Below are 25,659 nucleotides of genomic sequence, written 5' to 3' on the forward strand. Positions count from 1 at the left end.
TGGAGCACAGTGCTCAGCACATAATATAATACACACTCAGTAAATATTAGTTGTTATCATCATCATCATCACAAGCTTCTCAGTGGCAAGTATCTTTGTACACAGATTTTTTTTTTGCCTTCAGATCATTTCTTAAGGCTAGATTCCCAGAAGTGGAGTTACTGGGCCAGAGAGGAAAATAAATTTTTAAATATCTACAAAGCTAATGGGAATGCCTGATAGTTTTGATTTTTCTTTACTTTCAAATAAATATAACCTTTCTTAAAAGAGAGTAACTAACAGATTGGCTGAGAGGGCATATAAACAGAAGAACAATGGGTCAGCTTTGCTACCGCCGTCCTGACTCGTGCCTGCCTGTACTTTGGATCGCTGCATGGATCCTTTACCTCATGCCTGGTAGATAACATCCCTTGAATCTCTACATCTGCACCTCTTACAAGTGCAGCCTTCTAATTACCCCCGGTTGAGCAATCACTAGCTTCTACCACTGGGTGCTAACTTTCAAAGTATTGGTGGTTTTGTGACCCTGCAACACTGAGTGATTAAGTGTAGACCAGAGGAGACGTGAGCATACATGTGTGAGGCCCCAAGCCACGAGCTGCACTTATGCTCCAGAAGAGACAGAGCTGCTGTGCTAATCTGTTCTTCTGTCCGCATTTGTAACTCCCCTCATGTCGTGTAGAAAAGGCGTTAAGGAGGTTTTGTTGTTGTGCTAATATCCTTACAGTCCAAGCAAGCCCTGATGATTATGGGATTGAACTATTGAGGCGGTATCACGAAAACCTCTCAGAGATTTTCACAGACAACCAGATGTTACAAAAAATGATCCCACATGTGAAGAGTTTAGCCCCTGGAGAAAGAGAGGTAAGAGAGAGGGAGGAAGGGTGGGCAAAATTGAGAAAGAAGGAAAAAAGATTAACATATATATATTTTTAATGTATTTCTATTTTATATAAACATACACACATGCAGCCATGTTGAGAAATGCTAAGGGGTCAGCAGAGAAGGAGATAGTAGGTGATTCAATTTCTAAGAGTGACAAGTAGGATAGTTGTAATTTCTGCAGTGATAAGGAAAAGCATTCAAAAGGAGGAATGAAGAACCTTATCGTGTATAAACATCTCTCAGGTTGAAAGAAGTGAAGGATGTTGAAAAACTCCTCCCCAGAAATACATTCACTACGACCCAGTGCTCAGACTTGCAGCTCTGCAGCTGGGCCAGTGGCTAGAAAGTCCCTTATGTGTATGTTTGTGCCGCATCTTGAAGGTCATGGAGAAGCTTGTGAAACGTGACTCTGGTTCAGGTGGTTTCAGTGCTCTGATGTCAGCAGTTCTAGAAGAGCAGACTCTCTCTGCAGCAGCCATTTGGCGACTGCTGCTTGTGGCTCAGGAGACAAAGGCCTGCCCATTGAACCTGCTCACGGAGGAAATACGAAGGGAGCCTGGCGCAGACGCTTACTTCCGGGCAGGTAGGTTGCCTGGCCTCTGTGCTGGCTTTGCCCCCACCAGAGATTATTGTCAGTCTTTGCAGGAAACAGCTCTCTTACGGTAGTCTCCACATCCTGACCAGTAGAAGTAAGGACTGGCAATTTTGTTCAAGGACATGGGAGTCTGTAAACCTTTCAAAGTAAAATGTGCAGCAATTCTTCTAAGCTTATATTAATTATACTCTGATTACAGTGATGTTTGCCATCTTCTTCACTCCCAACTCCAGGTGGGAGATAGATGAAGTATATTCTCATTATGATGAACTGAGTTGAGAAAAGATGAAAGGGAAAAATGGTGCTCATAGTTTTACTAATGAGTTTTCAATCCCTCTTTGTTCAGTGATGACCCCAGAAAGTGCTGCCTTCGAAACCATCCTGAGGCATCACAGGTTGATCCTAGAGGCCATCCAGCAAAGGGCTGAACTCAAGTGCTTGGCCTCAGAGGAAGAGCGCCTGGCAGAGACTGTGAAAGAGGTGTGGTGGGGATAACAACACAGTGTTTGGGGGAGTTTTACAGCATTGATGCCCGGGACTGTCTTCACTCCTAAGGGAGGAACCAGCTCCTTGGAGCACCTGCTGTGGGCAGGCCCAGGCTAAGCAACACTTGTCATGCTTTTGCTCTTATAATCCTCCCAACTCTGGGTGACAGGTGATGCCACCCACATTTTACAGATAAGGGAGCTCGTGCTCTGAGAGGTCAGTGATGTTTCTAGGATGTACCAGCTAGTCATAGAAGCAGCCAGGACTGGAACTCAGGTTCAAGTGACTCAAACCCAGATTTATTCCATTTGTTTAAACCTAGGAAAACTCAAAGGGAACCATGATACTGGTCTCTCACATGTTGTAAGAAGCAACTTTTTTCAGAGGAAGAAAAGTAAAATTGGTCTTATTACATGCTCTATTCTAGCTTCTAGAAAGAGCCAAAATAAACATAGAAAGAACAAAGCTTTTGCCCATATGGGATAACAAATAGTGCCAACTCATTTTCTGTAAGGCTTCTCACGGTGTGGCCAGCATCCCAGAAAAACCAGGTGGGGATTGCAGGGGGAATTCACGGATGTTCATCCCAGGATCATGTGCATCTTGAGTGGGAAAGAATTATAAAGGAGCATAAAATTAAATTACAGATTCACCTGTCGTGCTTTTTGATCCGAGTAGGCATGGAAGGTGTGTAGAAAGGCTGTCCTAACTCTGTCTACACAGGTGACAGCCCCACCTTGGTCTGACTCTCAGATGGGCAGAAGATGGCACACATTTCTGTGGGGCTTCAGAGGAGAGATTCATCTGCTAGACTCTCTCCAGCATGCCTCGCACTTCAGAGATGGGGCTTCTGCCGTTGATCAGTTTTAGCCTCACTAATTAGTCTCAAGCCTGCCTCCAGGGACATCAGGTTTATTTAGATAGACTTGAAAAGAGCAGAAATAAAATATCTTCCAAAATGAAAATTCCATTTGGCCATCTGTGGATGGTTTAGCTTTATTTTCTCAGTGTACTGACTCTTTTCTGCTGATAGCTGTAACATTCTGAGAGGATGGCTTTGAAATAATTTTCTTGGCTTCTTTAAAGCCCCTATTTGAACCTTCTTTAAAAACCTGAGTTTCGGGCTTCCCTGGTGGCACAGTGGTTAAGAATCTGCCTGCTAATGCAGGGGACACGGGTTCGAGCCCTGGTCTGGGAGAATCCCACATGCCACGAAGCAACTAGGCCCGTGAGCCACAACTACTGAGCCTGCGCGTCTGGAGCCTGTGCTCCAACAGAGGCCGCGATAGTGAGAGGCCCGCGCACCGCGATGAAGAGTGGCCCCTGCTTGCCACAGCTAGAGAAAGCCCTCGCACAGAAACGAAGACCCAACACAGCAAAAATTAATTAATAAACTAAAAAAAAAAAGAAAGAAAAATCTGTTTAAAAAAAAAAAAACCTGAGTTTCGGGCTTCCCTGGTGCGCAGTGGTTGAGAGTCTGCCTGCCGATGCAGGGGACACGGGTTCGTGCCCCAGTCCAGGAAGATCCCACATGCCGCAGAGCGGCTGGGCCCGTGAGCCATGGCCACTGAGCCTGTGCGTCCAGAGCCTGTGCTCCGCAAGGGGAGAGGCCACAGCAGTGAGAGGCCCACGTACCGCAAAAAAAAAAACAAAAAACAACCTGAGTTTCTTTATGAAAGAAAACGATGTTTAAAAGGGTACACCTAAGTATCTAAAAACGTGAAGCCACTGATCGTGCAGAATTACTTCCCAACATTGAAACAGTTGTATATTACGAAAAATTATCTTGATCATCAAGACAGAAATGCCAACAACCAAGTCCTATAGCTTTCCAAGCATATAATACTAAGCTCTAGAAAAGTTCTTTGGGAGACTCCTGGTGTCTGAGAAGATACTTCTCACAGAAAATCCTCAATGCTTCCTTGCTTGCACCTTTATATTTGCACATTTGTCTTCATATGTGCCTCCTTGTTAAAATTTTGTTAATTTCCCTATTCTTGGAGAAAGAGGGCTCTCCACTATATTTATGGCACGAAATGTATACTTGTTACAGATGGAGCAATGCCTCCCTGAAATTAGCTTTGTTTTCTACGTTGAAAACCATGGAGAAAATCTGCTGATATTAACCGCAAACCTTTGTCTCATGGTATTCATTTAGATTCTGAGCATTTCCTCTGAGACAGCCAGCCCTGAAGCTTCCCTGAGAGCATTGCTGAGCAAAGCCATGGAAAAAACCACCTCGGCCATTGAAATATGTCAGCTTCTGTGCAGCATCCACAGATCTTTCCCAGGCCTGCAGCCTGTCATGCAGGAGTTGGCGTATGCCGGTAAGAAACAGGGTGGGTGGGGTCCTGTTAGGCCCCCAGGTTGTTTCCTTATTGGAGAGAAGAGGCAGCAGTTCATTTAGGAGTTCACCCATCGCTGCTTTATTTTATATGCTCTCAAATACTTAGAAAAGTCATAGACGTAGATGTAAAATGATGCTATCTGTGTTTATCAGAGAGTAAAGATGACAGTCCCAAGTAGTCTCCATTCTCCCCTAAGAAGGAAAGTTAGAAAGCAAAGTAGAAACAAAGGAAATTCCCAGAGCCATCAGATCTCTCTCCTGTGCAGGTTTCCTTACTGAGGAAAAGGGAGAGAAGGAAAGGTGGATGGTGAGTAATAAATTTCACCTTGAAGCCAAGGACAAAGCAGATGAAAAGGCGGCTGAGCCAGCTGAAGAAAACTGCCAGCCTGGGAAACAGAACGGTCAAGGAGAGACTGGTTCCTTGCCAGAAGAACAAGAGAAAGATACTTCTGCCTCCCCAGACTCTGCCAAGAAGAGCTTCGTCTGTAAGGCCTGCGACAAGAGCTTCCATTTCTACTGCCGCCTCAAGGTGCACATGAAGCGCTGTCGGGTGGCCAAGAGCAAACAGGTGCAGTGTAAGGAGTGTAACGAGACCAAGGACTCTAAGAAAGAGCTGGAGAAACATCAGCTGGAGGCCCATGGTACAGGTGGAGAGGCTGACGTCCCCAAGAAGAAGAAGAAGAGGCTTCCAGTGACGTGTGACCTCTGTGGAAGAGAATTTGCTCATGCCTCAGGTACATTCAAGAAGGTGAAGTAATAGAGGATGATAATTCAGATATTGTAGTTTGGATTCCAGGCCTTTCCTCCAGTATGCGATAAGGGCTGTGGAAAGGCTTAGAAAATAGAGCAGAGGCAGGGTAATGTTTTGAGAAGAGCATGAGCTTTGGAATCAGCTCCCTGAGCCTTAATTTCCCCCTGTTATATAGGCACCCTGATACCACCTACTTTTTTGAATTGCTATGAAGATTTAAGATAATATAGCTGAACACCTAGTACAGTGCCTTCAATAGAGTTAGTACTCAGTAAATTGTGGCTATGATTATTCATAATAATAATACCTATTAATAATAATAGTCAGCTATTTCACACCTGACTCTTAGGTTTCTATGTATCACTTGTTTCTTGATAGTAAACGAGTCCTAGAAACCAGGGGATGTAGAATTTGAATTGTTTTCCCTTGCCCCAAACCTAATGAAACAGAAAAGTGAGTTTTGTTTCACTCTTTCTGGGTGACTGGGTCCTATTTAAGAGAGAGAGGAGATAGACAAGATAAACCCAGAACACTTGGTGCCTGACCCAGCCAGGAACGGACCAAGGCGGCTTGGAGTGCTGGGTGGTGGGCTGATGAGCAGCATGGCCTGGCGTCCTGTGGCTCACGCTGTGCTTCCTCTCGAGGCCTGGCCTGAGACAGTGCTCGGGTGTATCCTCCTGCTGAATTCATAACATTGATCACTAGCATCTCTGGCCCCTGGTATGGCTTCCCTAGGCATGCAGTACCACAAACTGACGGAGCATTTTGACGAGAAGCCGTTCTCCTGTGAGGAGTGTGGGGCAAAGTTTGCGGCCAATTCTACCCTGAAGAACCACCTTCGCCTTCACACTGGGGACCGTCCATTCATGTGCAAGCACTGCCTCATGACCTTCACCCAGGCCTCTGCCCTGGCCTACCACACCAAGAAGAAGCACTCAGAAGGTAAGGCCTGGAGAATTTCTTCACTTTTCCTACAAACTTTAACACTGTGAGCTGCCTAAAAACCCATTTGGGATTAGGCGTGATATATATCTCAAAGAGATCAAAAACAGGAACAGACATGGACTCTCTAGGTGCACAGTTGCTGGGAAATACATATGTGCAAAGACATGTAAAATGCTTTTGGTGAGCGTTTCTGAAGAGAAGCTGGTTAACATAATAATATGACTTTCTAGTTATAGAATTTACATAAAGCCAGGAATTCTTTGGGCTTTGAGGTGGAGTTCAAGCATAAGAAAACCCTTGGTTGAGCATCTGCTGTGGACTAGGCAATGGCAGACACTACGTGACTTACCTGGAATACCTGGGATCACAGAGCTGACGGTCCAGCGTGTCTCTAGTATAGAGACAGTTACCGTGCAGGGTCAGGGTCATCCATCAGAGGTGTGATATGGAATAATACCATTACAGGGAGATACGGAAGAATGAAGTAAGGGTTTCTAGTCCAGTTGGAGTGGGGGGCGGTGTGTTGTCAGGGAAGGCTTCTCGGAGGATTCTGTACATCACTTGGAGCATTTATGTGTGAGTACAAATGCCACCATCATCTCGCCTGGCGTGTTGTTGTAGCCTCCTAACTGGTCTCCTCCTCTCACCCTTTCTCTGGACAGTGTTCTCAGTACACAGGCCCAAGTGATCCTTCTAAAGCTAAACCACGTTAGGTCACTTCTCTGCTCAAAACCCTGCAAAAGCTTTTCACTTCATTCAGTGTAAAATCTGAAGGGTAGCCTGCCAGGCCCCGCATGATCAAGTCCCCGATACCTCTCCAACCTTATCTCTTACTGCTCTCCCCTTCACTTGCCCTGTTCTACGCGTTGCAGCTTCCTTGCAAGGCCTCTGACCTGCAGGCCTCTGACCTCTGACCTCTGCTTGGAATGCTTTCCCTTCAGACACCTCGAGGCTTCACTTCCTCACCGCCTTCAAGTCTTTACACAAACCTCACGTTCTCCTTTAGGCCTTTGCTGACCACCCTGTGTAAAGTCTCAGTGCCCCAGCCCCAGTTCCCCTGCATTATTTTTCTCCCTCTCACTTATCATAGGATCTATCATCTACGTATTAATTTATTTTGTTTATAGTTAGTCTCCCCCTGTTAGAATACAAGCTCCATGAGGGTAAAGCTCTTAGTCTTTTTTTTTTCCTTCCCTCTGATGTATCTGTGGAACTTAGAATAGTACTTAGCAATAGGAGGTCCTCAATAAACATTTACTGAGTGAATGAATTTCTTGAGCATTATTCCAGGCACTAGGGATAGTGTAACTATACACAAGCCCGCGGAGCTAACATTCCAGTGGGTAAAACAGACCATACATATATGTGTAATATAAATTCAGATAGTAGTCACTGCAATGAGGAAAAATAAAGCAGAATAAGCAGCAGGGGTGGGGATTGGGAACTATTTATTAATATTTGTATCATCAGAGAGAGCAGAGGAGATTTGAGTAGAAACCTGAACACAATGAGAGACAGAACCAATGGAAGATCTAGGAGAAGAACATCATGAGTGCAGAGCACCCCCTCTCCAAGTGGGAACGAATGAGACTTACCTGTTTGAGGGACCGAAGAAAAGTAGAAGGGGCTAAAGCACAGTAAGTGAGGGAAAAGTGTTGAGAGATAAGGTCAGAGAGGTCACCAAAGGGCAGAACTTGGGACTTCCCTGGTGGCGCAGTGGTTAAGAATCCGCCTGCCAATGCAGGGGACACGGCTTCGAGCCCTGGTCCAGGAAGATCCCACACGCTGCTGGGCAACTAAGCCCGTGCGCCGCAACTACTGAGCTTGCGCTCTAGAGCCCGCAAGTCACAACTACTGAGCCCACATGCCACAACTACTGAAGCCCACGTGCCTAGAGCCCATGCTCTGCAACAAGAGAAGTCATCTGCAACAAGAGATGCCACCGCAGTGAGAAGCCCGTGCACCACAATGAAGAGTAGCCCCCGCTCGCCGCAACTAGAGGAAGCCCGCGCTCAGCAACAAAGACCCAAAAATAAATAAAAATAAATAAATTTATTTTAAAAAAAAAAGAAACCAAAAGGCCAGATCTTATAGGATCTTCTAAGCCAAGGTAAGGACTTTGGTTTTCATGTGAGGTGTGTTCGTTTCTATTGCTGCTGTAAAAAATTACCAGGAGCAGTGGCTTAAAACATCGCAAATGTATTGTCTCATCACTTTGGAGGTTAAAAATCCAGAATGGGTCTTACGAAGCTGTGTTGGAGGAGTTGTAAAAAAATGTTCAAGTTTGGGGATATGTTGTTGAAAGTGGAAGTGACAGGACTGATAATGGATTAGATGTGGGATGTGAGGGAAAGAGAGGAATTAAGGGTGGCTTTGGGGGTTTTGACATGAGCAGCCAGGTAAATGATGCTGCCATTTACTGAAACGGGGGAACTGGAGTGTGTGTGTGTATTTATAGGTGGGTGGGTTGCGGGGGTGGTGGCGGTGGACTCAGGAACTCTGTTTTGGCATGGTGGTAAATTTGAGCTACTCGGACCTCCAGCTGGACAACTAGGCTGATAGGCAGTGGATATAAGTCTGAAGTTCTAGGGACAGCTGGGAGATAGAGAAGTAAATGTGGGAGCTAGAGAGAATGTGGGAGCTAGCAATGTACAGGTAGAATGTAAGGCTCTGAGATAAGATCATCTAAAAAGTGGAGACAGAGAAGAAGGCCAAAGGCTGAGTCCTGGGCTTCTCAATAATTTCAACTCTTGATTCAAGAAACCCTATTTTTCTTTTTTTTTTTTTCCCTGCTGTACTGCTACTTTATTTTTTACATCTTAGAGTATAATTGCTTTACAATATTGTGTTAGTTTCTGCTGTATAACAACACGAATCAGCTCTACGTATACATATATCCCCATATCCCCTCCCTCTTGCGTCTCCCTCCCTCCCACCCTCCCTTTCCCACCCCTCTAGGTAGTCAGAGAGCACTGAGCTGATCTCCCTATGCTATGTGGCTACTTCCCACTAGCTAGCTATTTTACATCTGGTAGTGTATATATGTCCATTGCCACTCTCTCACTTCGTCCCAGCTTCCCCTCCCAGCCCCCTGGTGTCCTCAAGTCCATTCTCTACGTCTGTGTCTTTATTCCTGTCCTGCCCCTAGGTTCATCAGAACCATTTTTTTTTTAGATTCCATATATATGTGTTACCATATGGTATTTGTTTTTTCCTTCTGACTTACTTCACTCTGTATGACAGACTCTAGGTCCATCCACCTCACTACAAATAACTCAGTTTTGTTTCTTTTTATGGCTCAGTAATATTCCATTGTATATATGTGCCACATCTTCTTTATCCATTCATCTGTTGATGGACACTTAGGTTGCTTCCATGTCCTGGCTATTGTAAATAGTGCTGCAATGAACACTGTGGGACATGACTCTTTTTGAACTATGGTTTTCTCAGGGTATATGCCCAATAGTGGGATTGCTGGGGCATACGGTAGTTCTGTTTTTAGTTTTTGAAGGAACCTCCATACTGTTCTCCATAGTGGCTGTATCAATTTACGTTCCCACCAACAGTGCAAGAGGGTTTCCTTTTCTCCACAACCTCTCCAGCATTTTTTGTTTGTAGATGTTTTGATGATGGCCATTCTGACTGGTGTGAGGTGATACCTCGGTGCGGTTTTGATTTGCATTTCTTTAATGATTAGTGATGTTGAGCATCCTTGCATGTGTTCGTTGGCAATCTGTATATCTTCTTTGGAGAAATGTCTATTTAGGTCTTCTGCCAGTTTTTGGAGTGGGTTGTTTGTTTTTTTTGATACTGAGCTGCATGAGCTGCTTGTGTATTTGGGAGATTAATCCTTTGTCAGTTGCTTCGTTTGCAAATATTTTCTCCCATTCTGAGGGTTGTCTTTTCGTCTTGTTTGTGGTTTCCTTTGCTGTGCAAAAGCTTTTAAGTTTCATTAGGTCCCATTTGTTTATTTTTGTTTTTATTTCCATTATGCTAGAAGGTGGGTCAAAAAGGATCTTGCTGTGATTTATGTTTTCCTATGTTTTCCTCTAAGAGTTTTATAGTGTCTGGCCTTACATTTAGGTCTTTAAACCATTTTGAGTTTATTTTTGTATATGGTGTTAGGGGGTGTTCTAATTTCATTCTTTAACATGTTGCTGTACAGTTTTCCCAGCACCACTTACTGAAGAGGCTGTCTTTTCTCCTTTGTATATTCTTGCCTCCTTTATCAAAGGTAAGGTGACCATATGTGCGTGGGTTTATCTCTGGGCTTTCTGTCCTGTTCCATTGATCTATATTTCTGTTTCTGTGCCAGTACCATACTGTCTTGATCACTGTAGCTTTGTAGTATAGTCTGAAGTCAGGGAGCCTGATTCCTCCAGCTCCGTTTTTCTTTCTCAGGGTTGCTTTGGCTATTCAGGGTCTTTTGTGTTTCCATACAAATTGTAAAATTTTTTGTTCTAGTTCTGTGAAAAATGCCATTGGTAGTTTGAAAGGGATTGCACTGAATCTGTAGATTGCTTTGGGTAGTATAGTCATTTTCACAATGTTGATTCTTCTATCCAAGAACATGGTACATCTCTCCATCTGTTTGTATCATCTTTGATTTCTTTCATCAGTGTCTTATAGTTTTCTGAATACAGATCTTTTGTCTCCTTAGGTAGGTCTATTCCTAGGTATTTTATTCTCTTTGTTTCAATGGTAAATGGGAGTGTTTCCTTAATTTCTCTTTCAGATTTTTCGTTGTTAGTGTATAGGAATGCAAGAGAATTCTGTGCGTTAATTTTTTATCCCTTACCAAGTTCATTGATTAGCTCTAGTAGTTTTCTGGTAGCATCTTCAGGATTCTCTATGTATTGTATCATGTCATCTGCAAACAGTGACAGTTTTACTTCTTTTCCAATTTGGATTCCTTATTTCTTTTTCTTCTCTGATTGCCATGGCTAAAACTTTCAAAACTATGTTGAATAATAGTGGTGAGAGTGGGCACCCTTGTCTTGTTCTGATCTTAGAGGAAATGGTAAGAAACCCTTTTTTTCTTAACAAAATCTTATTCCAAAGTGTAACAATATAAAAAATGAAAATGAGGTGGATTGCCCTAGTTGAAGTCACCCCTAGGATCTGGGCTGTCTGGACCCTCACCTTATTGATTTTCCCATTTCTCTATTAGCCCATAAGGGAGACTGAAGGTACATTTGGTCTAGCATTTTTTTACAAATGCTGATTTTCCAGACTTTCTCTTTACTGGTATTTTCTAATGCTCTCTGGCAGTCTGGTCATTGTATTTTCATTAGTGCATGAGAAAATAGAGGAGCCAAGAAAATCTTTATAGCAAGTCGCTGGCAGAAAGCTGTCATTCTTTTCTGAGTCCATGTGTGTCATTTTTATGTGCAGTTGCATTTCTGCCCTGTATGTTTTTTAAGGGATCCAGGCTCACGTCTTTCTGGGCTCAAGGATATATCTGTTTCCTGGGAATGGAATGAGCTCTTACATACTTGTAGTGGCCAGATTAACAGATGGCTAGTCTTGTGTGATGAGAACTCTGTCCTTATCCCTCAGGGTAGGGAGACACTGATACCCTCCCTGTGTGATCAACTGTGTTTGTGAGGTACCATCTGATAGGATGGCTCAGACCTCTCACCCAGTGTATTACAAATTGCCTCGTGTTTTACTGTCATCTCCCAGATTATATTTCCCTGCTGTGTGCCTTAGAATGTGATTTTGTTTTTATGAATGCCCTAAATGCTTAGTGCTGCCTCTAATAAACTCACGTATATTTCCAGGAAAAATGTATGCGTGCCAGTACTGCGATGCTGTGTTTGCCCAGTCCATCGAGCTGTCCCGCCACGTGAGGACCCACACCGGGGACAAGCCATACGTCTGCAGAGATTGTGGCAAGGGCTTCCGGCAAGCCAATGGCCTCTCCATCCACCTGCACACCTTTCACAGTATGTACTGAGATTGTGGATATTAGGCACTCAGCACCAGGCCTGGCGCTGGGAAGGCACGCAGCAGTCATAACAGAAGTCATCACTCCACCAGAGCTGGGCCCCGTTCAGTGCCTTCCCCTCTCCTATTCTGCTGCAAAAGCCAGAGTCCCTCATTCCTATTTCAAGAAGAATCCCATTTTAACGTGTCATTGTGTGATTCTCTGTCCAGGCTCTTTCCTTGTCTTCCGTTTTAGCCCACCTGGCTCTTTTTGGCTGACAGAGGCCCATTATGTTTGAAGGAAAGGGTCTCTATAACAGACAGGCTCGCAGAGCACCAGAATATTTCCATTTGTCCGCTGAGCTTCATTTTCCTACTCCCTCTCTCATCTTATGGTCATAACGTGCCTTTCCCCATAGGAGCAGCCTGGACGCTTTCTGAGTTAATGTGTACCACTGTGAGTGGTCCCTAGTCATGTTCCCTTAAAAGCCTTCTGCCCAGCATTCTCTTCCAAATGCCTTGTATTTACCCAGTTAGTAGGGTCTGCCCCCATCTTTGTCCCCTTCTACTAGAACTGATACAGACAAAAACACACTTCCATTCAACACACACAGGGGAGGAAGAGGAGATTTTGTGATTCCTTATCACATCATCAGGAAATCGCCAAGGAGGCGTCCGCTGGTCACGTCACATCATCTTCAGCTGCTCTTGTTGTAGTAGTCATGTGATCAGCACAGCCCAGCAGGGTGGTTAAGAGCTTGGGCTCTGAAATCACACGGGCCTGGGCTTGAATCTTGACTACTCTGCCATTTACTTCTTTTAGGCCTTAGACAAATTTCTTTACCTTTTTAAGCCTCTTATGCCCCTTCTGTAAGGTAGAGAAAATAGTAACACTACCACATTGGGCTGTTGTGAGAATAAAAGAGATATCACACGTAAAGCATGAAGCTCCATGCCTGCCACATAGAGAATGCTCAGTAAATGCTAGAGAGTATTGGTGACGAGAGCAGCCTTCTCCAGGGCCACCTGTCACCATAAGAGCCTGCCTTTTTTTTCATGCCATGCACCTTGCATACCCTTCTTCCCTTTTCCCCTCCCTACCTTTGTTTCCCACACACCAGTTTCTAACTGTTGGCAAATACAGTATCTCACAAACATGTGCTTTCTGTCAACACATTCAAGTCTGTTGTCAGCCAGCCAACAAGGCACTTCGCCAGAGCTTGTATGTGCCCAGCATGTGGCTGGGCACTGGGCAATACAGGAAAACATAAAGTGCTGCCCCCCACTCCCCCCAAGGAGTTTACAAGGTTGTCCAGCAAATCCAGTTGCAGTAGACTTCCAGGTGAGTGGGATTTGGCTTGGATCCAGTGCCACAACTTTGAAGTCCTCTCAATCTCTTTAAACGACATTCCGCTTTAGTCTCCTTTTCCCAGTAGCATCACATGAAGTCAGGAAAGGGGAAGGCATTATCAATTTTCAGAATAGAGAAGACCCGAAAAACTTTGCCATGACTTGGAGCGGATCACCCAAAGCAGGCCCAGCATCCAGGCCCCTCTCTCATTGACTGTTCCTTGCCTGTTTCATAGGATCACATCATTGCTTATGGAGAATTCCTTCCGAGTATCTTAAAAGATAGTGTGAAACTGAGATCTCAAGAGCTCACGTCCACAGGGATACTAGTTAATGATGCCGAGTGCTGCTGCGTGTCAGAATCCCTGAATTAGCCTGGATCAGCACACACATAAGATTGGCTGATGGGCTGGGCCTTTCTGTGGGCAAAGGATTTTATTATTCAAACGTTTTACTTTCTGTTACCTTCAGAAAAAGACTGAACTTTCCTGCCACAGGGATGGCAAATGTATTCTTCATCAGTGCTAGTTCTTACTTTTGAGGTCCCACTGAGGAGTTGCCTTGTCCAATTCAGCATGCAGCTCAGAGCATGACCTCGGGAGTGAAAGCTGGGATTGTTACCCAGCTCAGCAATATCATACTTGTGCCATTGGGCACTCTCTAAACCTTGATTTTCCTAATCTATAAAATAGGACTGGTAGTAGAACCTACACGTAGGGTTATTGGAAGTTTTAAGTGATTTAATATATGTAGGCACTTAAAACACGCATGTCATATAGCACTTAATAAACATTACTTACGAAAATGTTTTTGTTGTTGAATCTAAAGTGGGGATCAAGGAAGCATTCATCCTCTGCATTGTACTACTGACAAAAAAGGAAATAGTGATGCTTTGGGGAGTGTGTGGGAAATCTCTACAGAGAATTAGAAAACCCCAAAACACCCACTGCAGGTAGGGGAAGAGCAAAGGTGATACTCCCTGGAAAGTAGTAAGATGGAATTTAACTTGTAAGATGAGGAATTGAGGTAAACTCATGCTCAGAGGTGGTTAATCCAGAAGCCTCAGAGGAACCCCACCTCCTAGGATGAAAGTAGGAGGTAGTTAGGTGATGGATGCAGTGATTTCTGGTCCTTCGAGTCTGTCACCCTGCGTGACCTCTAAACAGTCTGGCTTCTGGAGCTGCACACAGAAAACCACGTGTCACTGATTGTTGCCTGTGGTGTCTCCCTCCCTCCCCTCATGGAACCAGACATAGAAGATCCATATGACTGCAAGAAATGCAGGATGAGCTTCCCCACTCTGCAGGATCACCGAAAGCACATCCACGAGGTGCACTCCAAGGAGTACCACCCCTGCCCCACGTGTGGGAAGATCTTCAGCGCCCCTTCGATGCTGGAGCGGCACATGGTGACCCACGTCGGAGGGAAGCCCTTCAGCTGTGGGATCTGCAACAAGGCCTACCAGGTGAGCTCAGCTTCTGCGGGCACCTTTCCCGGGCCCTCATCCACTCTCCCTTTGGTCTCCCTTGGCCCCCGTGTTTGTGGCTTGCAGAACACCTCTTGTCTCCAGGATATGACCATTTGGCCGGTTCTCATGAAGAATGCAGCTGATAGGTTATTCAGATCCTCTGTGGTGACCTGGTCAGAGTGGGGTCAGTGGGGGAGCTTTAATTGGAGCCAAGAGTTCCTGCATGTCTTCTCTTAGATTTCAGCCTCGTCCTGAACTGAATCCTGCATTTTCCCTGGATATTTACATTCTTTAGAACCTGTTGATCCCATGTGTTGAGGGATGTGAGAATGACACTGGGGTGTGTAACACTACCTGGAATTATCTTGTTTAGCACAATTATTGGTGTTTTTTGGAGGATTTTTTAACTCCTGGGGAAGAGCTCTGCTTTTTTACCTTAGAATTTGCTATGTAATTGAAGGGAAACCCCATACAGATCTGAAAAGAAACCACTTCTTTGAGAAACTCTAAGACCACAGAGAAAAGAATGGCCCTCGCTGGCATCTATAGCATTTGGGTACAGAGAGAGAAACCCAGCAGCTAATTTCAGCTCAACAGAAATTGAGAGCTAAGTTTGTTCCAAGCCTTGTGCTGTGACGTTAGGGTTACAGAGCTGGGTAAAACCTGGGCTTGGTCTCTAGGAAACCATGGAATTGTACGGAGAGTGTCGCAGCGCTGCTCTGGAACCCGGGAAGAAGGGGGCACTGGCTTACGGAGTAGGGATAGCACCTGCCCCTCTCCAGCAGGTTTCCCTGCTGCGCCCTGGGCCTCTGACAGGCAGCAAGACAGCTCGGTGGTGAAGCACAGATTCTCCATTCAGAAGGCCAGGGTGTGAATCCTGGTCCTCCTGTTTACTGATCATGTGACCTTGGGCAAGTCACTTCACCCCTCTGTGCCTCAGCTTCCACGTCACTGGAAAGAGCCTAACACCTCCCTCCTAAGCTTGTGAGGAATGGGTTTCTGAAGGCCCCGGCCCTGCCCTGTGGTGACCTCAGTGGATACACAGGTGCCTTGTTCCCATGAGCACCAGCGTCCCCTCGCATGTCAGCACTCACTGTGGTGGGTAAGAGTGTGACTCCAGGTCCATAAGCTTCCCTGGGAGCGCTTTTCTCTCATGGCTTTGTGAACTCTCCAGCTTGCTGGAACATCCAAGACCTAACATTTGCCACATTCCTTTTAGCAATTGTCTGGTTTGTGGTACCACAATCGGACCCACCACCCTGACGTGTTTGCTGCTCAGAACCATCGATCTTCCAAGTTCTCGTCACTCCAGTGCAGCTCCTGTGACAAAACCTTTCCCAACACCATTGAACACAAGAAGCACATCAAAGCAGAGCACGCAGGTGAATTGGGGTGCCCTGGACTGGGAGTGGGGGCTGAGGAGTGGAAGGGGCTTGGTGACGTAGCATCCTGGGTTCCAGCCCTAAATCCCGACTTCTAGTGCTAGAGTGTGGTGTGCTGCAGTGACACCCTCTTCCTCCCCAGCACACCGGCAGGTGCCATGTCAGTCCATCAGTAACACTAGCTTGAGTAGCAGTAGTTCTTGCAACTGGAGACCTAGAGCAGTGTGACTCCTGCCAGCCTCGGTGGTGATTGGTCGTGGCACGTGGGAAGGGTGGCACACAGGCCAGGGTGGGAATCCTAACTCTAGCTGTGTGACCTTGGCAAGTGACATCTCTTTCTGAACCTGTTTCCTTTTCTTCAGAAAGTCAATTATTCACACCTGTGTTACAGATAAATTGGGGGATAATCACAACAGCTCGCAGTTATGAAGTGTCTCCTGAGTGCACGGCACTGTGCTCAGCACCCACGTGTGTTTTCTCCTTTAATTCTCACAACAACCCTCTTTGCATCCGGGCACTTGGATCCGGATCTGGTGCTCTTTACCACAGATTGCACTAATGTAGCATAGGCATCAGGTTCCTGGCACTTCGTAGATGCTCACTAAGTGTGAGCCGTCATCCCGCCCTCAGCCCTGTTACTCCGCAGGCTCAGAGAATCTTCCTTTTGTTCTCTCCCACCACTTCTTTCCTCGTGTGCTTCTCAGATATGAAGTTCCATGAATGTGGCCAGTGTAAGGAGCTCTTCCCCACGCCAGCTTTGCTGCAGGTTCACATCAAGTGCCAGCATTCAGGTCAGTGCCCCTTCCAAGATGCTCCTGAGCTGCACTGCCCAGGGATGGGTCTCGTCTCCACCACCCACAGCTGCGCGACCCAGGCTAAGTAGCAGCTAACTTGTGCCTCAGTTTCTTCATCTACAAAACAGGGACGGTTGCAGTACCTACGTCATAGGGGAACCGTGAGAGTTGAATACGTTAATACACAGAAAACACTTAAGGCCTGGCACCAGTAAGCATCTCGTAAGCGTTACCCATGATTATCATTGTTCCTGCTATACCTTATCAAATCTAAAATGCCAGTTCTATAAGAGGCACCATTTTTAATGAACCATTAAGAAAGGAAAACTGCTGCCAGTTAAACTATGCTTTCTTGTCACTTAGAGTTTGCAGGTTATCCTAAGTGCTGCTTTGGACTTAATTTGATGTAGATTGTATGCACTCTTGTATGCATACATAAAAAAAGGAAACGTAAGGAATAAGTTGATCAACGTAAGAATTCAGCTTCCCAGAGTAGCTCTCAGTTCAGATTGTTGGCGTGAGTGTTATTCCACGTGGTGTTGCCCTCCACCGTCAAGAGCATTGGTGATGGAGAGCACGGTAAGGTGGTTTTGGTCTCTCGAGCATTAGCAAAACTAGTCTTCTGATTCCTGCTTTGGGAATGTAGCTGAACATCCAACCCTTACCTCCTCCCTCTAAACCATTTGTTTCCTGTGAGTTTAAAACATGCACTGCTCCTGTCTTAGGGCTTTTCTTTCAGACTGTGGACATGCATTCTGCAAGTCTTGATGCTGCCCCTTTAGATGTCCGTGCAAGTGCACTTGTTGACAATTACACCCACCTCCATGGCCTGTAACAGTAGTAAGATGCCATTGATCCCATTTCAGAGACGTTAAAAGGTGCTTCTTAGAATTGACGAAATAAACATTGTCAGCATCATTACAGTTGAATGAATAATGGACTTTGGCAGAGGCAGATTTCGCCTGAATCTGATGCTAATGAAGCTGTGCCTTGGAGCCTTGCACTTGGTGGGACCCGTCCAAAGATCTGCCCCTGATCCTGTGTGTGTAATTCTGTATCAGTCTTCCTAGAGAGGGCTCCCCAAATTGTACACGCTCCAGGCCCCACAGGAGCTGAAGAGCTGCCTCTGGACCTGCCTGTGCTCCTTGCCCCCGCTTGCACCTTCCTCTCCCCTCCCTCCTCTCGTTTCCCTCAGTCACTCCCTCTGTCCCCTTCCTCCAGGGTCACAACCGTTCCGGTGTCTGTACTGTGCAGCCACTTTCCGCTTTCCCGGGGCGCTGCAGCACCACGTCACCACTGAGCACTTCAAGCAGTCGGAGAGCACCTTCCCCTGTGAGCTCTGCGGGGAGCTCTTCACCTCCCAGGCCCAGCTGGACTGTCACTTGGAGTCTGAACACCCAAAGGTGACGGGCACTGAAAGCCAAGTGGCTGCCTCGCAGATGGTGCAGGTGATTCTGGGGCCATCAGATATGAGGGTGCTGACACGGGGTCCCTGAGGCTTCTCTGGAGGCAGTCCCATCACGACACCTAGCCTTTCTCCCCGGGGCTCTCAAAGGGCCCCGTGAGTGATGCATTCATGACCAAGAGGATCTTGCAGAAGAGTCTCTCTGGACCTCTTACCAAACAGAACAGAAAATTCTAGCCTCCTGGTGACCACATGTGAAATGGCCCCTGAGTAGAGGGAAGCTGGAACAAGAATTTTCAAAAGCAGAATGACATTGACCTCTCCTCCCAATTCACACACTCCCTCACCTTCTGCAGAACACCATGGGATGTGGTGAGAGTTGCAGGAAACCTTGGAGGAGCGTAGATGAGCTCTTTGTTGAGACCACCTTCAGCTGAAATGCTTTGGTAACTCCTCTGGGCTGGGCACAGGGCACATTTGAACGTCTGGGCTTCTCACCTTTACCTGGGTGTAAAGCCCCCCCTCTTCTGATATTTCAAGGCTACGCTTGCTCCAGCCCCTCTTTGTGTCTCTAGTTCTATTACTGCCTTCCCGTCTTCTCCAGAGAGGGTGGGCAGGAAGGGAAAAGAAACTCCATTCTGTTGATTGACAGTAATTTGTGAATGGACGGGAGAGGAACTGTGAGCTGGCTGGGCCGCCCCCCGTCCTGTCCCTTAGAGCAGCCCCTTATAGCCGTGTTCTTACAGGCCTCTGTGGGGAGCAGAGGGCAAGTCAGGCGGCCAGGCCTCTGGGTGCCAATCCTGCTGCCATTTCAATGAGAACAGCGCTGCTATTATCTTTTTTATATATTAGGATTCTGGGTAAGATGTCCTTTGGGGCAAAAAAAATATTCCATTGCTAAAAGAAAAAGAAAAACAGTTTGAAAACTGCTGTCCTAGATGATTTTTTATTGAACATCACAATTGGTCTCTTCACTCCTACAGCAGAGACATGGCTGAGCTTGGCATCTCCATTTCTGCCCACTCAGGTCTAGTGGAAAGCACTTTCTGCTCTCGGCAGCTCTCAAGATCCAGGGTTGCTGTGCCCTCTGCGGGCGCTCTGTATTGAAAACATCCAGCTGTTCCGACCTCCATGGCTCAGAAACATCAACTCGGAGGTTCAGGCAAGAACTGGGTGTACTTAACCAGACTAGTTCTCCCTGAGATGGGAAAGTCATCTTTAACAGATGCTGCAGATTTGGAAGGTGTGTGTGTGGCCTGTGGAGGAGAGAAGCCAGTGCCCTCCAGCCTGGTGAGCTGCGTGAGGGAGCTGACAGAAGCCACATTTTGTCTACCCGTTCTTCTTCCTGTAGCCATTAGCTCTGTAGCCACGTAGCCTCCAAGTAAGGCTCTTAGCCTGATCAAGGTCCAGACATGCCACCTTTGGCAACCCGAGGCTTCTGGTAAACCACTCCCATTTCCATGGTTCAAGCATGACACGAACCACTTTGATTCAGTAGCATTCCTTTCACACGGCACTTACTTCTGCAGTGTAATCCTCAAGACAGGAAAACCCAGTGTGAGAAACTGAGCCCGCGTTCACTGGTGTGTAATCAGAGTCCAGGCACCCTGAGGTGGCGTACGGAGCTAAATTAGAGCAATTTGGCACAGAGTTACTTAACTTGTTTGCCTGCCTTCTCTTTTGCATCACTGGTGTGTTAGACTTGCCTCTTCCCATTAAGCACATGTAACTGCTCTCCTCTGGTGAAAACATAAATATCATCATTACAGCGTGAGATGAAAACCATGTAAGTTCTGGGGAGCCAACTGTGGACACTGCCCAGAGCAGCCTCACGGTCTTTCCCTTTCAGGTGATCCAAACCCCAGAGCCGGTGGCCCAGACGGAGCAGGTGATCACTTTGGAGGAGACCCAGCTTGCTGGTTCACAGGTGTTTGTGACGTTGCCAGATTCGCAGACATCCCAGACCAGCTCTGAGCTTGTGGCAGTGACCGTGGAGGACTTGCTAGACGGTACCGTGACCCTAATCTGTGGGGAGGCCAAGTGAGTGGCTGCTCATCGTGGAGGGTCCTACGTTTGCAATAGAGAGAATGCTCCACACTTGCCTTTTGCCCTTCCTCCCTCGATGTCCTGAGTATTGAGCATCTTAGCTTAGCACCAACCTAAGTGGTCTCACTTGGGAAACGGACAGAAGCATCATGGTTCTCATAAAACCAAGTCTGAGTCATCAACACCAACGCGACCGCCCTCCGTAGCAGGCAGGCCTGTTCCTCACAGGCCTGCTGCTGTGGCCTCTCTGACACTGTCTATCCCCAAGTGGAGTATAGCTTCTGAAATAGAGCCTGAAAGAGCAGTGGGATAGGAGCTGGTGACCAGAGTAACCAGAGCGGTGTGATGTGCTGGCAGCCCTCAGCATGCAGAGCAGCAGTTCAGTGCAGGACAGTGGCCCACAGAGTGGGGCTGCAGGTGCTGCCAGTGCCTTCTGGCCATTTAAAAATGAGAGAAAATAGGGGGCTTCCCTGGGGGCGCAGTGGTTGAGAGTCCGCCTGCCGATGCAGGGGACACGGGTTCGTGCCCCGGTCCGGGAAGATCCCACATGCCACGGAGCGGCTGGGCCCGTGAGCCATGGCCGCTGAGCCTGCACGTCCGGAGCCTGTGCTCCGCAACGGGAGAGGCCACAACAGTGAGAGGCCCACGTACCACAAAAAAAAAAAAGAGAGAGAAAAGCACCATCAGACCATCTGGGGATTCCTAGCCTTGAGCACACTCAGCACCTCCTCACGTCTGTCATCCTTCCAGCCTCCTCTCATGGTGGCAGTAGGACAGGTAGCAGCATGCTGACACAGGAAGGCTTCATTTCCATGCTGAGTCCCACCTTGTCAGTATAATCAGCCATTCCCAAAACAAAGCCTTTGGAGTGTTTCTTCTGGGAGTGTTCAGTGTGAGGCCATCTAGCTGCAAACCGTCTCTGCCTTACCAGGAAACTCTTCATGGTATTCTGCACCTGAGGCTGGTTCCCATAGCTTTTCTGTGGTGTCCTCAATCCCCTTTCCCTAATCAAAGCCTAAAGCTTCTACCCAACCTGGAGGCCTCATCCCCTCCCTGAGGAGCACGTGATACATGTAACGTAGCAGTGAACCAGCGCCAGGTGGAGTGGCCCCTGAGTCTTCCTCCTGCCAGGGTCTTCCCTGCCTGTGAGTAGCCTGTTGTCTGAGCTCTTTCCAGCTGCCACTGTGACTGCAGGTCAGTGATCCTTTGGAGTCTGAATTTTACAAAGCTTTTTCATCTTCAATTCCTAAAATATAATCTGATAATTAATGGTTTATGGAATCCATTATGAAGTGCAATTAGATGGAAGGAATGACTAGCATTTATCTTCCTTTCCCTGATGGCAGAAGGTTGAAGTCTGCTAGGGCAGTGTTTACACACCCAGCACGGCTCCCTGCCACCTTGTGTGGTTGACCCCCTGCGGAAGGTACTGCCCAGTTTGATCACTCACCCTCAAAATACAGGCTGGCAGAAGACAAGGCCACCCCTTCTTTCTAAGCACATTTCACGTCACCAGGTACCAGCAGGGGAGGGGTCGATCTGGGTCATGGTCGCTGCTTCTGTCGCCATCACACGTTGCCGGAAGGGCAGAAGGTGGGACCTTAACACTGCCAGTGTGTCTGCTGGCATCCATCCTGCTCTGTGCAGGCAGCTGGGCCAGCTCACCCCGCCTCCAGTTGTGTGCTCATTTTATGTGCAAATCACTTGAGCTTGTCGGCTCAGGGATCGTCCCATTCTGAAGTAAATGAAGTTTTCAGAGGCCAATAACTGACCAGAAGATGGTGCTCAAACCTTTAAGACTTTGCCTCCCTGTGAGGCCCTCACTGCTTCTGCCAAGGCCGTCTCTGTCTTCTTAAGGGTTTTCAGTTCTGTGAGCTGTCGGACCGGGATTGCTCTTGATCAGCAAGTGATGAGATGGCACCGAATCTCCCCTTAGCACCAGATAAAACCCATTGAAAGAGTGGAGCAGCCCTTCTTACAGGGCACGGAGGCCAAGCCCGACAGATAAGAGTGCATGGGTGGGTGGGAATCGCAGCGTTATCAAAATTTCTTCCAGCCAAGAAAAACAAAATAAATTTAAAAATTAATTGCTGAGGACCTGTAGGGGAAAGTGATTTTTCTTTTTAAAAAGTCTTCTGAATAAAGAAAGCTATAAGCTTTAAACCCAACTTCCAGATCCTTTCAAGTACTGAGGCACCCTTTCTCAGGTTGCTGGTGGAGACCCAGATCGTGGCAGGACACTCGTTTTCTTCAGAATCACCAGACTCACAACTCACTTTGCCAAGAGCAGACAGAGCAGTGGGCTATGCTGCCGGCTGCACCCTCACCCTGTGGCACAGCCAGCAGGAGCACGAGGCCTGTGCTGGTTCTGGTCAACATGAGCGAAAGGTCCGCCCCGAATTTCGTCTCTGCTCCGAGTGGGCCTCGGCAAGCTGCTGCGCCAACAGCGCTTTCACAGCGCTGCTGCCTAGAGACGCCCAAGCCTGGACTTTATCGTAGGAAGACTTTTTCTAGCCCTACTTGGCCACTTTATTCTTTTCTCCCACTTCTGCCCAAGAGACCTTCTGCATTGCTGCCACGGAGGACATGTTACCGGGGTCCCCTTGTCCACATCACCTGCTCTCATGTGGCAGTGGTGGTCTCTGCCTTATTGCCGTGGTGCTGCCCTTGTGGCCTCAGGGCTGAACCCTGGGGGCACTGGCAGTGGTGTAGAGGAGTCTGTGGACTGCTTGGAATGCATATTTATTCAGTAAGACCCCAACTCTTCTCTGCCTCCAGAGCTTATGAAACACCTGGTGAGGAGGAAAGGGCAGACAGATTCCAAGCTGGAGTCTGATTCCGTGCGGATCACTTACGGAACGGCATTTGCCCATCCCTGGTGAGTGAGACAGACAGCAGATAGATGGCTCAAGAGCGAGGATCGCTCTGGGAAGATGGGACTGTGCAGTGTGTGAGCAGAGCCTGAGGGGCAGCAAAGGGGCAGAGACTTGTTTATTTTATAAAGCCTGAGTCCAGCAAGTGCCGCAGTCTACTGTGTGAATGCCAGGTTCCCTGGTCATTCATGTCCTCTGAGGAAGCTGTCTGACTCTCCCCTCCCACCAGCCATGGAGTGTATTTCAGCTTCATCCCCCAGGGAAGAGCCCTGATAGTCGCGGACTGAGGGTGAAATAGATCCAGTCAAACAGGGGTAAATGGGGAGACAAGGGCCCTGTTCTCTGCTCATGGTGTAAATCGAGGAGAAAGATGAGATGGGCCCAAAGAGTTTCTCTACCCCAGGTGATGTTGCAGTCACCATAGGCTGATTACTTATTAATAATATGGGGTGGGGGATTTAACTCTCATGTGCCTGAGATCTAAGAATTGACTAAGGGTTGGAGGAGCTGCAAGCCTTACCTAGCATGGTTCTAGGGAACAAGCAATATTTCTATTAAATTGGGACTAGGAAGTTGGACAGTGGTGGAGAAGATCCTGGGATGCTTTAACCAGTCCTCCCAAAGGAAGACTTCAGCAGCCCCTGCCCTGCTCCGCTTGGCCTAGTGTATTGCAGGGATACTTGGGAAGTAGGGAGAAAGTGGGAGTGAAAGAAAAATTAGGGGTTGAAGGGAGTATTTTGTCGCCATGGAAAACCTTGGGGCTGGTAGGACTTGGGCCAGAAGCACAGCCAGAACTCAGAAACTTGCTATACCTGTGACTTGGCCTGTAAGGAAGGGAGAAGTTGCTGTGCTTCGGGGATTACATTGTTGGGAAAAAAAAAAAAAAATTATCCCATCAACTAATTTAGATTGCTTCCAAATCATGGAAATGTTGCATCATTTCCCTTACAAAGGCCAGTCACACCTGCTACCACCCACGGTCAGGACAGGGTGCACATGTCAGGCCAGGTCAGCCAGCACACTATGGCTGTTTAAATTGGATTACAAACCATTGTTCGTGTTCAACTTGCACTACTCTATGTAAATAAAATATGTACTTTGAAAAAAATTATGCTGCATGAGTTTCAAATGGACTGTGATGCTATAAACCTGTTTTCTCTTTGGTTCTGGGCAGCTGTCAAATGAGACGAGGCTTGATAGGCCTGGTTTCCTAGGGGCTATTGTGTACCTGCGGGCCTTGTTAGCATGGCCTGGGAAGGACAAAAAGCTCTCCTGTCGTGTGGAGCCTCATTTTTCTAAACCCTCGTTCCCAGGGAGCAAGTGTGGTGCAGGGTTTCAGAGACAGGCTTTGGTGTCCAACCTGGGTACATCCCAGCTATGCCACTTTATGACTGTGTGACCTTGGTGAGATACTTATCCTCTCTGAGCTCCCTCCTTCCAGCTCCCGTTCACAAAAGGAGGAAATTATTGTATTTAGCCCACAGAATTGTAGTACTAATCAAAAGCCTAGATTTAACGTTTGGTGTTTGAAATTTGGTGTTGAAAATTTTAGTTGTAATTAATAAAGTCCTTCACATACAGGTCAGCCATTCCCTACACTTTCTAGCACTGGGAAGATTGTTCATTCCTGCACCTTTACGTGTCTTGTTCATTCCTATACCTTTACGTGTCTCTCATCTTCCTCTCTCTGTCTGCATCCTTAGGGATCTTTATAACAGCACTTTTCGTTTATCTCTTGAATCTCAACTGCCCCCAAAGCACAAAGTGCTCAGCAGATAACTGTAAAATAAGCAGAAACTTTTCATGGTGAACAGCTGAAAATGTCATGTTGCTGACAGCCAACAAGAGACAAGAGAGGCAGACACACGGATAGGATGTGCGTAATTTCTGCAGTAAGAGTCCTGCAGGTAAGGCCAGGGGCGGGGGCGTCATATACTGCAGCCCCTAAGCTCAGGTCCGCCCTGAGGCAGGGCTGGGGGTGACTCTGCTCACTTCTCCTGGGACAGTCCTAACCCTTGCCCAGAGCCCACAGGGCCTTTAGGAAGTATGCCTTTCTGCCTAAGTGATGTCTTTGGAGAGGGGCTGGAGTGTCGTATCTGGAGCAATAATCCTGAGTGTCCCAGGCAGCTGGGCTCCGGCCATGAAAGTGTGTGTGTACAGAGGTGAAGTGCTGCTGTGGGTCAGGAGTGATTGAGCAGAGGTAGGAAATGGGCCGAGCGATTCCCTGGTGGTGTAGTTACCTTAAGCCTGGGCCAGGGGGCTGGCTGCAAGAGGCAGAGCAGCGTGGTGCAAAGTGCACGGGCTGGGGAGCTTCCCAGCCCCCCTCTAAACAGACTGTGACCTTGGGATAGTCATCCCTAATGATGACAGTGAGGAGGACAGGCAACATTTGTAAAATGGCTAA

General features: G+C 47.2%; 1 protein-coding gene across 9 annotated transcripts in view; it reads left to right on the forward strand.

The window, feature by feature from the left end:
• ZBTB40 (zinc finger and BTB domain containing 40) overlaps positions 1 to 24,321 on the forward strand; it is an 80,796-nt gene extending 56,475 nt beyond the window's left edge. For 8 of the 9 annotated variants that reach the window (XM_079903476.1, XM_079903475.1, XM_079903473.1 and 5 more), the window contains 12 exons: positions 728 to 864; positions 1,267 to 1,468; positions 1,827 to 1,960; positions 4,125 to 4,293; positions 4,580 to 5,047; positions 5,800 to 6,006; positions 11,793 to 11,957; positions 14,538 to 14,752; positions 15,975 to 16,137; positions 16,842 to 16,928; positions 18,153 to 18,379; positions 20,186 to 24,321. In XM_079903476.1, the coding sequence (XP_079759602.1) occupies positions 728 to 864; positions 1,267 to 1,468; positions 1,827 to 1,960; positions 4,125 to 4,293; positions 4,580 to 5,047; positions 5,800 to 6,006; positions 11,793 to 11,957; positions 14,538 to 14,752; positions 15,975 to 16,137; positions 16,842 to 16,928; positions 18,153 to 18,379; positions 20,186 to 20,380 (2,369 nt within the window). In that variant the 3' untranslated portion in view covers positions 20,381 to 24,321. The remainder of the gene's footprint in view (positions 1 to 727; positions 865 to 1,266; positions 1,469 to 1,826; positions 1,961 to 4,124; positions 4,294 to 4,579; positions 5,048 to 5,799; positions 6,007 to 11,792; positions 11,958 to 14,537; positions 14,753 to 15,974; positions 16,138 to 16,841; positions 16,929 to 18,152; positions 18,380 to 20,185) is intronic. The other variant, XM_079903481.1, reaches the window with a different exon arrangement.
• Positions 24,322 to 25,659: the final 1,338 nt, after the last annotated feature.

The sequence above is a fragment of the Stenella coeruleoalba genome, assembly GCF_951394435.1.
Source record: "Stenella coeruleoalba genome assembly, chromosome: 1".
Taxonomy (NCBI): Eukaryota; Metazoa; Chordata; class Mammalia; order Artiodactyla; family Delphinidae; genus Stenella; species Stenella coeruleoalba.